Consider the following 14,847-nt stretch of genomic DNA (forward strand, 5'->3'; position numbering starts at 1 on the left):
GTTCTGTAGCCAACACCATACGGGAAGAAACATCTGTCTCCCAATGATGAAGCCACAAAATGTGCCTAGCTACCACTTCAGCAGTCATGGTCCTGGCTGCAAAATGAGTCGCATCCATTGTCGCATCTGCAATGAAAGCCTCTCTTCTTGACACCTTCAAAGGTGAGGGCCTCCTGCAGACACCATCTTATCAGGAGGTTCATTCTGCACAATATAGGAAACGGACCTTTAGTGTGGCGGCACCTACCCTGTGGAATTCCCTCCCTTTGAATATTAGGCAGGCGCCATCTCTGCTATCTTTTCGGTGTCTTTTGAAGACTTTCCTCTTTCAACAAGCCTTTTAAGCTGAGACCTATCCCAGTCTGCATCTGTGTCAGTAAGTAAAATATTTATTTCGTCCAAAGACCAGCAGAGCATCTGTGTCAGAATTGTTTAATATGTTTTTTAATAATGTTTTTAACCCTTTTTTAACCCTTGAAAATACTGGTGAAAAACAGCTAGTTCTGCTGAAATATCACCCATGAGAGCTCTTCTAATATAATTTAATTCTGCAGCTCCTAACTGAAAAGACTCCACCTGCTGAAATTCCTGATTTGAACAAGAATTGGCAGCAGAGCCCATCTTAAGTGACTGTGTGGAGTTCATATGATGCTACTTATGCTTATTTGCCTTAAGCAAAACTCTCTGCTGCTGTTGATGACTTTGCCCAGAGACAGCACTATTACTCAAGGGCACCGTGGCCTCACTGCTCTGTGGAACTTCAGGGTGCTGAATATTAAAACCTGTGAATTCTTCATCATTTTCCTCAGAATCTGAGCAAAAAAGGACTGAAGAGTCTGGAACCCTCTCTTCCTCTGAGAACATTTCATCATTTACTGCACTCTACTGCTGGGTTTGCTCTCCTACATACAGTGCCCTTCTGCCCTGTAACGACATTGACAAGGGAGCATCATCATTATAATCTCTGGTTTCCTCAGCAGCAACCCTTCCTGATTGCTCTGCTGCAGGGTTCACAATATGTTTTGTTTTGGTCCATGTTTGCGCCCTGATTGCTCTGCTACCGCATTGCTGACAAGGTTTTCTGCACTTTTAACTGTTTTCACATTTTTGCACCCTAATTGTTCTGATACCTCATCACTTACAGGGGAAATAGCAGCATGCTGTTGAATAATGGCCGCTCTCTGCGCTACCACCAGAGTGAGTGGGCCATGTGCTGCCTGTGGGGCTGTTTGAGTAAAATGGCAGCTGCCTCTCTGCGCACTGCAACGGCTTGTCTTTTTAACTGTTGGTTTGTGCGAGCAGGCTGTAGGTGCTACCACACCAAGCGCTCCTACCACTTCTTTCTCTGAGGAAACCTTACTTCGCTCCTTAGGCGTTTCGCTTTCAGCAGGAGAAGCTTATCTAGTGTCTTTTGTGGTCCCCTTGTATTTGTTTTATTTTAATTAAGCACAGCAATCCGCTGATTGCAACACAGAATCAACCCCGCAAATTTACAAAGTGGGGGAGAAGCAACCCTTGAATTCATTAAGTGAGGGGAAAATCACCCAGGGAATTCATTAATTGAAGGAGAAAATCATCGAAGAAATGCATTAATTGGAAAGAAAACCACAGAGAAAATTCATTAATTGAGGGGAATCATTAGGCTAATTAATCTCAGGAACTCAAAGACATACTAGTGAGGTATGCTGAACGGACTAACAAACACTTCAAACTGCCATTCAGGCACTCGCTGCAATTTGTTAGCAAACTACATACAAACACCCATACAGATTCAGAGACAAGTAAACTGAACAATAACTACTAATAAATAATTTAAACAGACAAATAGATAAGGATATAACTCGGCCAGACTGCAAGGTGAAAATCAGTACTGCTCAAGCAAGGCAGGAAAATGAACTAGCACTCTGTGGGAGGGGCCGCAGTCTGTTTGGAGTGTTAACTCTTTCCTGCCTCAAGCACTAGCAAGGAAGACAATGCCCACTTGGGGGTGTCCTGGTGCCCACTGGAGATGTGTTCTCTTCCTTCCCATGACTGTTTTATTTTCCCTAGCTGATAGTCCATCAGGTGGGCTGTTATTGCCACATACAGTCCAAAGGCAGGAAATGCACACAAACGTCAAGGAAGTAGGTATTATCTTGAACCACTCAATTCCAGACCATTCCTGCCTTCATTCAAGAGAGTTGTCCCACAGTCTTAGCTCTTGGTCTTAGTCGTCTGTACTGTTATTCTTTGTGATTTCCTGTCCCCCCCCCCCTTTCTGTTGTCTGGTGCTGGCCATGATGCAAGAGACGCTTCAGCCTTTGGACTGCTTAGCTCCCATTGACCTAAAGGAGGCATACTTGCATATTCCCATTCTTCCCCAGCACAAGAAGTTTCTCTGGTTTGCCTGGGAACCTCAACACTATCAGAATATTTTGTTTTGTCAGTCTGTGGCACCAAGAGTTTTCATGAAGGTAATAGTTACCTTGTGGCTCATCTCCACCTCCAGGGCTTCCATATCTATCCCGATATGTACAACTTTTTGGTGTGTGCAGATAGCCTCTTCCATGCTTCAGAACATATCCACATTACTCTCACTGTTGTTTCTCTCCTGCAGAACTGAATGGATTAACTCAGTTGGCATATCCTTCAGAACAGTGGAAGCTAATGGGACTGGTACATCCCACTTGGTGAGACTATAATCCAGGGCAATGGGACTATTGGATGCTGTTTCTGAACTAATAGATTGTTACTTTGAGAAAACCTATTTTTTCCAGTGCCAAGTGCTGTTTTTGCTGTTCCCTGTACTTCTTTTATATGTGTTGCCTGTCCTACCTCGGCAACCTGTGAGCAGTCTCTTCATTAAATGTACTGGACTTGAGGGCTTCAAGGGAGTGAAAATCTTCCTCAATTTTTGTGTGCTTTTCTTGCCTTCTGACACAAGGTGGCGAAAACAGCCCACTTGATGGACTATCATCCAGGAGAAATACCCTTCAGTTGAGACCAGTGTTCCTGGGGGGGAGGGGTGCTTAGTTTGGATTGCTGGGATTTGTTATGCTTAAAGAGTGGAGAAGGATGTGCTCTCTCAGACAGAGGGCACAGCAAGCCTGCTTTGCATGGTCCTGTTTCCTAGACTGAATGAGAAGAGCAACCTAGTTGAAGATATTCTCTCTACACAGAAAATGAACTTATCTCAGGTAAGAACCAGTGTTCCTTTTCCTTGCAGGCCAACTTCCATTCAAGCCTTTCTCAAGTCAAAACATGACACTTGGTAAAAACAGGTACTGATCTTGGGCTTGGGAGATGATAGAGGAAATCTCCTTTCACCGCTAAATAACAATTTCCAAGGATGCTTATGAACAGAAATTGCATTAGAAATATTTTGTTAAAGTTTATTTTGTTGGCAAATAGCAACTACAAAAACCTTAGAATGTGTTGTGTATATTTGGTAAAGCCGTACATACCATACAAAGCTATTTTAATGCATCTTAAAAGGAGAGTCACTTCCAGATTTTAGAATGATTTTCTCATTAAGATGCTTTTATGATGAGTTGAAGCTCCTGTACCTAATACAAAGATACCAGACAAATATAATACAGGTTTTTAATAACAATGTGCCTAATATCCTACTATGCAATGAAGTACTGAGGCACTGACAAGTGACAAAGCTGATTCAAGAGTATCACTTTTTTGTTAGCAGAAGCATTTCAAAAAATCATTCCCTGATGTAAATGAAGGGTTTATCAAGACGCAGTGTTCTTCAGATTTTGTTTCTGTAAATGAGAAGATTTAAATGAGAAGTTTATTGCCAGATATATTTGCAAGCCCTAACCTTTCAGATTATTTTTAATTTCTGTTCCACTGGGGAGTCAAAGTCTTACACAGTAATAAAAAATATGCAACTCTACCATCCTAGTATTCTTTCAATGGTAGTGAAAGAAAAATATGACACTTTCAAACACAGACTACAGCATTATTTTTAAACGCATATGAGAGGTCTGGGTTTACCTCACCTGTAATACTGCCATGCCACATTTTTTGCCCCAGCTATCCTTCACTATATCCCTCCACTTCAGATGCATTTATCTTTGCAAATATGCAACTCAAACCCTACATGGGGAAATGATTTTTGGCAAGAAATAGAAACTGAAATAGAAAAATGGCTAGCTGGGAAAGATTACTCCAGCTTTTTTCAACTTAATAACACTCCCCACCCTGGCCAAGATGTTGTTCTTTAAAGAAAAATGTTATCAGGGTCTTGTTATACACACTTGGGCAAACTACTATAGATAGCTGCTTATACCAAACATATGTTGTTAAAGATATCTTACTTTAATCCTATACACAATTACTTGAGAGAAAGCCCTACTGAATTTAGGACTTGTTTTCAAGTAAATATGCACAGAACTGAGTTACACAGCCCTTTAAAAGGTTACTAACTGCGCTCCTCAAGTAGTACAGAAACACAGTGAATATGAACAACTAGCACTGTGTTGTTGGCAATCTACCTCCTAGAAGCCTGAAACTCAACTTCACAATACTGTTTTAAAAAACCTGACCATCTTGTCTATGCTCATTTTTATATTTAGTTAGTATGTAGAGATAACACCTAGTAGATATCTTCAAATCATTCATTCCAGAACAATTTACATGCATCATTGTCTAATTCTAAGTAAGTGGCTTCAGCATTTCAGACTACACGCTCTAACCATCTCAAGTTTATGCAGCCTAGAATATATTCTTTATTCACAATTTAGCAGATAATAAACCAACTACTTCTTTGTTGGGACTGCTATGCAGGTTTTTTCAAAACTCTGTAGCAGGTTGAAAGTAGGGAAGACCTCTGGTGTTTGCTCAATAGAGCTACCTCACTAGGAAAGGCAAAATTATCTGAGGTATATTTCCCCATTCTGTGATACACAAGAGATGTTGCATGTTAAAACTTACAGTGAAACGCAAACTTTCTGTAACCTTCTCTGTGGGTTCTTCTAATTCACATGAGCTGCTCTCCTTCCTCTTAAATCCTGTTAGCTCCAGAGCTTCTTGCTTCATAATCCTGTCCTCTTTAAGGCTACATTTTCTTTCATCTCCATTGCCTCTTCTGAGTTCTTGTATATGGCTAGATCTGTCTGGTTCAACACAGTTTTCTTCCTCCAGGCTTTGATCTGTGCTATTCATCTCTATTCTGTCAGCAGCCTGATCACTTGGTTTGGTATAAAATCCTTTCTGCAAGAAGTGACATTAGTGACTTACTTTATGCAACAATATTAGAACATCGAAAATCACTAACAGTGCAGTACTACACACACCTTCTTAGACATGAGTTCCATTGAGTTCAGTGGAGCTTACTCCCAGAAAAGCAGATTGCAACCTTAGAGGTGTATTTGATTCTGAAAGCTTAAAATGGTAATGTTGACCTGACTGTGAAAGATAATTCTTCTTGGGTCTAAATAGAATTTAACTGCAATCTCTCAAAATCAGGAAATCATGTGACTCAGACTTTTTCAGATCTCACTTCCTGTTGGAGGTTCAGTTCCATTATGTGGCTGAGTTCAATTAGATCCTCTGATGCACAGAAACAGAACAGGACAAAGAAAAGCCACCAAAGGGGACACAACATACAATCTTAAAGGAGGTCCACTCCACACGACATAGGAAGTGGACCTTTACTGTTGTGGCACCAACACTTGGGAATTCCCTCCCCATAAATATTAGATGGATGCCATCTGTGTTATCTTTTCAGTACTTGTTGAAGACCTTCCTTTTTCAAAAAGCATTTTAAGTGGAGGCCTTATCCCAGTCTGCGTCTGTGCTGGAATTGTTTTTTAAAGTTGTTTTGCTTTATTCTGTTTTAAAGTCTTTTGTTTGTAAGATGTTTTAAAGTGCTTTTAGTGTTTTTGTTTGCCACCCTGGGCTCCTTCTGAGAGGAAGGGTGGGATATAAATTTAATAAATAAATAAAAGACATAACCCACCAAAAACTGGCACCGTCCACATTGGATGTTGGGCTTAAATAGTTAGAAAATGGAGGCAGCTACTGCTAGGGTGTGGCACTAGAGACATCTGGCTACTCAAGGAGAACCACCTTTCATAAGACCAACAGTACTTTCTACCTTGAATGTAGGATGTCTCCACATGGGATACATTAGAGCTAGTAACACCATGGATGGGACAGTAATGTGACTGCCTATATAAGGAGGATAATTTGCTACAGTACTCTTTTCCTAAAAGCTGCCTCTACTGAGACACACAGGGCTAGTTGTAGTGTAAAGGTGTTATGTGTGGATCATGCAGTTTCCCAACACATTTTATAAAAGTTTATGAAAAAAGCTGAAGCAGCTGTAGCCCTGGTGTAGGAATATGTAGTACCTTACCAGCCAATGTGATACAAGCTCTAATACACCTACCAAAGCTAGAATTAGAAAAGTTCTTGCCTAGAGTAGTTGGGTGAAAAAAGACAAGGAGTGTGCTTGTTTGTGTGTGTTCTACGGATGTATAGAGGGCCAGAAGGATTATTTTCTGTTTATGAAAAATTGACTTGACCGACAAAATAAAATGGTCAGGTCAGAAAATAACACACTTCTAGTGATTCAGATTTTGATTTGTATTCAGTCATCAGACCATTACAAAACAAAGGTTTAACAGAATGATAGTAGCATAAGGTAATACCAAGTTTAACTAAGTTTAATTCATACATCATTACAAACCAGATTAAAATGCTGAATTTCCATGGCAGATCACAGTATGCCCCTTTAAAAAGGAATAAATTGATTCTTTTAAAACAAATCCTAAAATATTGAATTAAGAAAAAGCATAAAAAAGACTTAAAGTTCTGAATCTTGCTGGCAGGACACAGCATTCTCAAAACAATTCTCCTTTTGTCTGTTACTACAGATAGAAAATGTGTAGTCTTCCCAGCTGTATATTTATCTTGTCCATACTGTAGATAAATTATAGACTCATGGTCAGATTTCTCCCTATCTCTCTGTTTAATAAAGCATGACCCCCAAATATCTAAAAAAAAGTACTTGTTCAATTTCTACCCTAACCTCCAAAGATGTTTGTGAAGTCATTTCTGAAAAATAACCACTTTAGTCTTTTGACAGTTAGGCTGCAAAGCCTTTATTTTTGACAATAATTACCATAAGATTGAAGAAGGCAATGTAACCCAATCTGAGTTAAAGACATAATTACTGTGTCATCTGCATATAAAAGGGATGAAATGTTTTTATTATCTTTGGGGGGGGCGATATTGAGAGCCAGACAGTTGCATAACATCATTTATATATAAGGTGAGAAAAATGTGCTATTATCTTTGACTGATGCCCTGTGTGTTTTTGATAGAAAGTTCCTGTGGGCACCCACCCTGACTTTAAATGAAGTATGGGTACAGAGAGCTTGTATACAATATAGAAGACAATTATCTATTTGTAACTCTTCATGATTTTATCAAAGCTGTTCTCTCAGTATAGTATAGAAGGTAGACCTAAGATTAACAAAGCTACATAAAAAGTTTGAGTGTGATTTGCTGTATATTTTTGTGCAAGATAATGTAAAGGGAAGCAGTGATCAGTTCTAGATCTTGCAGCTTGGAAGCCTACTTGCTCATTAGCCAGTATATTACTTGGTTACCACTTAGTCTTCTAATTTAGCTATTTAGCAATGGATTTTCCCAATTACATCAAGTAAACTAATAGACCTGCAGTAAATGGCTGGATGTTCTCTTCTACTTATATAGGGACCACTATATAATACCCCTTCCACTCAGTTAGAACTTTCCCTGAATTATCAATGTAGGTAAAGAATGAAGATAATAATTGTGGCCACTATTCTGTAAAAACCTTTAATAAGTTGGGTGACATATAATTTTCCCCTGGGACTGTTGTTTTTAGTTTGTATTATTATAGATTTGATCTCATTAATAGTCATAGGTGGCCATTTTGGCAACTGGTCCCAATGGTGGAGAGGATGGAACAACCCATTCAGAATAATTAGACCACTGTCCAAATATGACCTCCCACATAGTTTTCATAACATGACAATAAATTCTCAACAATATTAGACACCAATTTCCAAAATTTCATAGTATCACAGGTCTCTATTGCCTGTGCCAATACCAATTCACCCTCTTGAATAAAAGTTCGTTTTATCAACTTTTTATAGCTCTTGCCACACAGAGTGTTTTAATTTCTTTGCTAGTCCAGGGCAGGTCTCCAGAATTGTGGGTCCTGTACCTAGAAGGTGAAGAAACAGAAGTGGTTTGTGATGGATGGGGTACTGAGTTCTGAAACGCTGTAAACTGAAGTAATAGTGGCAAGAAAGACAGAGTTAGGGCCTGTAGCACATTATGGAGATTCCAGGTCAGGAACTAACACATGATTGGAGGACTGATGACTGATGCTCCTGGGGAAAAACATTTGAGCAGCACATGAGATCCTAGTGACCCGATACTGGATCTAGCAAGGATTGATAAAATGGCAATCATTTGTCTTTTAAGAGTGTTGGGTCCTGGAAGTCAGCTTGCAAGAAGGAAAGCAGTTCTTTGATACCTGCTGTCCAATACAGCACTGCCCAGGGAAACTGGTAAATTCTGTCATTTGGAGGCTAGCAGTGACAATTACCTCCGTAGGCAGCCCAGTCTTGTATAACTGGATCCATTCACTTTCTAAGCAGGTAGTTGTAGTAACACTGGATCTGGGTGTAGGAGCATTCTGGGATAGAAAGTCACAAGATAGCAGAAGGTGCCATGGAGGAGATGCCCAGGTGAAGCAGCTCCAATAAACACAGACACCCGAGCCAAAATGGGGCCACTAATATCAGTGAATGCCATTGATACTAATCTCTCCAAAGACCATGGACGATTAGTAGAGTGGGTGGGAAGCATAATGAAGGACCGTGTGGCCGTGAAGCTGATAAGGGTGTCCATCAGTTCTGCTCGAGTCGGATGCCTGGTGAAGAATCTGTTGTACTGGTGCTTTGCTGAGGCAAAGAGATCTACTTCCAGCTGGCTGAAGTATCTCCGAAATTGCTCTGAACATCCAGTTAACTAATTTCTACTCTATTGGCTAGTTCTGTTGATGACTGAGGCAATCTGCAGCTGCGTTTTGTTTGCTATTGACTTATCTGGCAATCAATGAGAGCTCAAGCAGGTTGTTTACTGGTTGATGATATTTGCCTTTGTAGTGGTGTTTGTTTACATTAGGAAGTATGCATAGCCATCAGAAGGATGGCACAAGACAAGATGGGCAACTTGTAACTCCTGCATTTCTATCCAATTCTAGACTCCCTAAGCAAGCAGGCCATTGCAGTTGGCTCCCCATACAGTAGGCCTATGTCCATAGTGATGGTCATCAAAGCCAGATCCTTGATAGGTTGTAAACATTCATCCACCAGAACAGAACTGTGGGACCCACACTCATGGGTGACAATGGTGAGCTATGTAATCCTAGTAAGGCAGGATGTAGAGTCCCTGTACAGTGATGCCTCGATTAAGGTGTGATACTGATGCAGGAGACTATGGTCTTGAAAACTTGGTCAGACATGACATCTGCTTGAAGGAAAGGCTTGACGGAGAGGATGGATAACCAGTATTTTCTGGATGTATAGCTGATAAAGAGATGGTGCCCTATACTATGTCAAAAGCATCCTCACTTTTGACTTTCAGGTATCTCTTGAAGACTTGTTTGTACCAACAGGGCTATCCAAATGTTTAAAATATTTTTGAGTTGCCAGTCATTTTAATGATTTTGAATTTTCAATGTTTTTATGTTGTTGTACACTGCCCTGATGTTTTGCAAGAGAATGATATATGAATATAAACAAACAGATAAATAGTGCTCCAAGTTGCTGAATCTGATGTGATGGAAAGTGATAGACCAGGTTTATCTGGACTTCTTGTTAGGCCTCATCCAAAGATGGAGCATGGATCAGTAGGTTGTATTCCCTGGAGTCCAAGATGTACCACCAGGATGACTGGAATCTTTGTAAATATTCTTGGAGCTGACAGCAGTGTTTGGTATTGCTAATACTGTTGCATGAGAAGCAAAGCAGATGCTTATGAGCCAGATGGGATGGAGAGGTGTTAGACAGACCTCTGAGATCTATGAATGCAAAAAAATATATTTGTCTTGATGAATTGTCTCAAAGATGAACGTTTCCATCAGAAATGTCCAGTAGATTACAAACTTGTTGAGGTGTTTCAGATCAGCAACCACTCACCATGTTTTGCTTTTCTTTGGCACCACAAAGTATATGGAGCAGCTGTTGTGGAGAATTCCCCTCATAGGATCAGTTCTATAGAAGTAATTTTGAGATGATCTATTGCAATGGTTCCCAACTTTTCTTCTCCATGAACCACTTGAAAATTGCTAACGGTTTTGGTGAACTACTTAAATGATTTTTCTGCCTGTTGTAGTAATTGTAATGTGCTGTGCTAGATGCCATGTGATTTTTAATTGTATTTTTGCTTCTTTTATTTCTTATATATAGCATGTTATTGCACTACCATTTGAATTCCATAGAATTCAGTAAAATACAACGTAAAGAACAAATGAAACAGTAAAATACAATTAATCAATATGAACGTTTAATGTAATGGGTGTGCCATTTCCTATCTTCAATCACAGACACTTCACGAACTACCTGAATGAAGCTCAAAGACCACTAATGGTATACAGACCACAGTTTGGGAAGCTTCAGTTTATTGCCACTTGAACAATTAGCTGTTTCGCTCTGGCTTACGAGACTACAGAAGTAATTACGCTGTTGGGTGGTATTGCTTGAAGCTCTATAAAGTTAATTTTGCTAACTGTGCTTAGGATCCAGTGGTCTGATGCTATGCACTGCCAGGTTAGGAAGATGCTTTGAAGCCTCCCCACCCCCATCTTGATCTGGGTGTTGGTTGACTTGACACTGGTGAACGACTGACCTCTAGAGCAAGTGTAGGAAATCTTTGGCCTTCCAGATGTTGCTGAACTACAGCTCTCCAGGAAGCATGGCCAAAGGTCAGGGATAATGGGAGATGTAGTTCAGCAACCAAAGGTTCTTCACACCTGTTCTAGAGGGAAAGTAATGTTTATTTCAGGAATGTTTGGTACTCCTTAAATCCTGATTGCACAAGGAGTAGCAGTTGGTATGCAGAGAACATGCAGTGACTGGGGGTGGCACCTGTCTTTCTCTCTAGGTGCAGATGGCATAGTTTTACAAATATCCTTTGATTCCACTAGTATTTCTTTCAAGGAGTCTTCCCCAAATATGAGGACCAGCTAAGAGAAAGAAGTGAGGCTAAATCTAGATGCAGAATTGACTTCCCAATGTTTCAATCACAGACTTCTCTAGCCACTATTTCTGCTGTTACAGCCCTGGCAGCAAACTCTGTAGTATCCATGGTGGCATTTTGTGCATAGTTTTGTAACATTCTTGACAGATTCTGCTCAGAGTGATCAAGCAGGTCATCTACCCTGGCGAAGACTGATGCCAAGCAGGAAACTCTAATGGTCAAGGCAATTGCTTTATGCATGTGTTTAAGTGCCAGGTCAGCTTAAGATGACTCTAGGGCCTTATAGGCCCCTTCCAACTCTACTATTCTATTGTATTCTATGATCTGTGACCTGCTATTCTAAGATATAAAACTTATTACCATAATTCTGATTTTATCATGTTTTGACATGATTCCAGGAACTGGGATCATCTTAGCTGAAGACTTGGGTTCTGGGAGGACTGTGTCCCCTTCAAAACAGTTTGAGACATGACCTGGGTCAGAAGGGCAAGGTCTAGAGTAGCTATAGCTTTAAACCATAAATACAAAAAAATTGCCTCATGAAAAAGATAACATTAATATGTGCTTATTTCAGGCCACTCACTTTATTAACCTTCCTCAGGGTTTTGATGGCGAGTCCCTTGGGGATCAATATCTTTATGACCCTGATAGAGTTGGCTGAGCTGGGTTCCTCTTACTGGATACTAAACTTCTGGCCACAGCAGTAGAGTCTGAGAACTCATATTTCTTCTCAGAAATGAAGTGTTATTAAGTATTAAGTAGGCATCCTCAGAGGGGGACAGAAGAAAACAGGGTGATACAGATCCAGGTCTGGAACATTTATTCTGATATGTTGGATGCAATTCTTTGATAACATCTGCTAGCAGAGCCTTGCTTAATAAAGTTGCTCTGCAGGAAAAAAAAGATGGGATTTGATCATCAGAATGGCCCCTTACAGAAAGGGCTTCAGGGTGTATGTGTCTACATTGTTCTGACAAGCTGTTTCCATAACCTGTTCCTTCTCCAGTAATGCATCAAGCTGATGCTGAGGCAAGCTAGCTGCCTCAAGGGACTCTGGATTGAATGTCTCCTCATGAGCCCAGGCTGTTATCCACCACATTGTGGGACCGCAATACCTTGTGGAACGCCTCTCCCGCTATGAACCTACCCGTTCACTTCGTTCAGTATCCAAGGCCCTCCTCCGGGTACCAACTCACCAGGATGCCCGGAGGATTGTTATTAGATCTAGGGCCTTTTCTGTGGTGGCCCCCGAACTGTGGAACAGCCTACCTGAGGAGATACGCCTGGCGCCTACGGTACTTTCTTTTAGGTACCAGGTTAAGACCTGGCTATACTCCCAGGCATTTTAATGTTCAATGTTTTATATTTAATGTTTTTCATTTAATTTGCTGCTGTTTGTTATTGATTTTATTGTAATACTGTATTTTAATCTTGTTTTGTTCATCGCCCAGAGAGCTACTCGCTATGGGCGGTTTATAAATGAAATAAAATAAATAAATAAATAAATAAATAATCTAAGGAGAGCAGCTGGCTTGGGAAGTGCATGGTTGTGGCTATGTGACTCCATCACCCTTTTGATTGGAAAGATAGTGATCAGAGAGATAAGCAGCAATCAGACAGGTAACTAAGAAGAAAAAGAGCAGGAAAAATATATGGGGAATAAAAAGCCCCCCCCCCCTTATATCAAAGGTTTCCTGCCTTCAAATGATAGAAGGAACTAAATCTCACTTGGAGACATCCAACACCGAAGGTTTTGTATAAATAAAGAAGAGACAGTCTGAAATAGCAATTAAGTTATAAATATGTATAATAATTTCAATTATTTTTAATATTCCAAGGAATCCAGTGTTTTTCTTAAGACATTTCAAAGTTAAAATTGCTTTTAGTAAAATATCCCTCACCCCCTAAAAAACAAATCCTATGTCAACTTACAAGATGGTCTTCACTGTTCTTTTTTATTTCTTTTTGTGAATTTACTTCTTCTGAACACTGAAAAACACAAGGTGAATGAGGGTCATCAAATAATTAAGGCTACAATTCTAATCACACTCCCAAGTAAGTCCCAAATCCAAGTTGTATGCTTTAACTTTGATTCCTGCATTGAGCAGGGGGTTGGACTTGATGGCCTTATAGGCCCTTCCAACTCTATGATTCTATGAAGTCTCACTGCACTTAATAGGACTTACCTCTGAGTAGACATCTGTAGGACTGTACATCTTAATTAACTTTTTTAAAGAATCAGTTCGGGGCATTACAGCATCACACAATGGTATTTAAATGGCTAAGAATGCCACGCCAGGAGTACTAGCCAATATGTTCTACCCTTTTTTGAAAGTGATACACTCTTATGGAGATACTTATATGGGAATTTATTTGATGACTGTTTCAATTTGGAATCTTTATTGCAAATATTCAAAAATGAAACTTAGAAGAAACCAATTTGCTATAGTTTTTACTCAGTAAGTTTGATTTGAATTAAAAATGACGTTTGCCCATTTACCTTAACTGCCACTCTTACCTTTATTGAAGCATCTCCCCTGTCATAAGGCCCTCTCTTGCTGCAGCCAATGCAGTGCATATTTCCCATATTTTCTACCATACTGACACCATTTTCATCTGCACCATTTGGTTGCCGATGTAGTATTTGTTGTTGTAGTTCTCTGTTCCTTGGGGGAAGCGGAGGAGGTAGTTGTTTGTCCTGGTAGGTTAACTGCCTTAGTGCAGTAACTGATCTTCCAGCCCCATAGCAGAAACTCTACAACAGAGACACCCTTGTAAGCACTCCGTTCTTCCTTTTTAATTGTTCTGAAAACAGGACCCTCAAGATCCATGCTCATACATATCTCCTATACTATATTTGCCTAAGAATGTCAGTGAACTGAAGGGGGAGTAGCAAGGTGGGGATGTGTCCTCCAAGCTATGTCTGTGCATATTCTAACAATACTGAGATCCACTCCTGCCCCAGCAAAGCAGCAAGAACAGAGGGGGACAGTAAGAAGGGAAAAGTGGTGGCTTAATACAATAGGAGAGGTCTGAATAGACTGGGAAGGAACACTGTTAGTTGTTTTTTAAAAAGGTTTTAACAAGGAAAAATAGCAGAAATGGGTATAACTCAGAAGCTAACAACTTAACATGGGTGCAATGGAGCCTTTCCCAACTCCCTTCTTGCTGTATTCAAATTTCCTCCATTGTTAAAACTGACACTTTTCCCCCTCTCATGGTTCTCCATCCATGCTTTACTCAAACCATCGACCATAGTATTCTTTGGGAACAACTATCTGAGTTGTGAGGGGGGGGGCACTGTTCTACAGTGGTTCCAGTCGTAATTGGATAGTTGTTTTCAGAGGATGGTACTTTGGGACTGTGATGGACAGGGTTAGGTTCAGCCCTTTTCTGTCATTAGCCAATCTTGCAAGTGGAATGTTCAGAAGAGGGGGAGAGTGTAAAGAGACTCAGTTAACAAGGTCATATGAGTTGTGGCTTGTAGAAGTGAGAGAAAGAAAGTCAATATAGAAACACTGAGAAACATAGCCGAGCGAAAGGTGAAGAATTGTAAATTGTTATGTGCCAGCTATACACGCTTGTCCTAAA

The 14,847-nt window shown here is 40.2% G+C and overlaps 1 protein-coding gene across 9 annotated transcripts in view; it reads right to left on the reverse strand.

The window, feature by feature from the left end:
* Positions 1-3,357: 3,357 nt before the first annotated feature.
* CLCC1 (chloride channel CLIC like 1) overlaps positions 3,358-14,847 on the reverse strand; it is a 32,409-nt gene continuing 20,919 nt past the window's right edge. For all 9 annotated transcript variants that reach the window (XM_061633919.1, XM_061633920.1, XM_061633911.1 and 6 more), the window contains 4 exons: positions 13,775-14,011; positions 13,189-13,245; positions 4,927-5,205; positions 3,358-3,752 (listed from right to left, as the gene is read on the reverse strand). In XM_061633919.1, coding sequence (XP_061489903.1) covers positions 3,723-3,752; positions 4,927-5,205; positions 13,189-13,245; positions 13,775-14,011 — 603 coding nt within the window. In that variant the 3' untranslated portion in view covers positions 3,358-3,722. The remainder of the gene's footprint in view (positions 3,753-4,926; positions 5,206-13,188; positions 13,246-13,774; positions 14,012-14,847) is intronic.

This window comes from Rhineura floridana, chromosome 6 (genome assembly GCF_030035675.1).
Source record: "Rhineura floridana isolate rRhiFlo1 chromosome 6, rRhiFlo1.hap2, whole genome shotgun sequence".
Classification (NCBI taxonomy): Eukaryota; Metazoa; Chordata; class Lepidosauria; order Squamata; family Rhineuridae; genus Rhineura; species Rhineura floridana.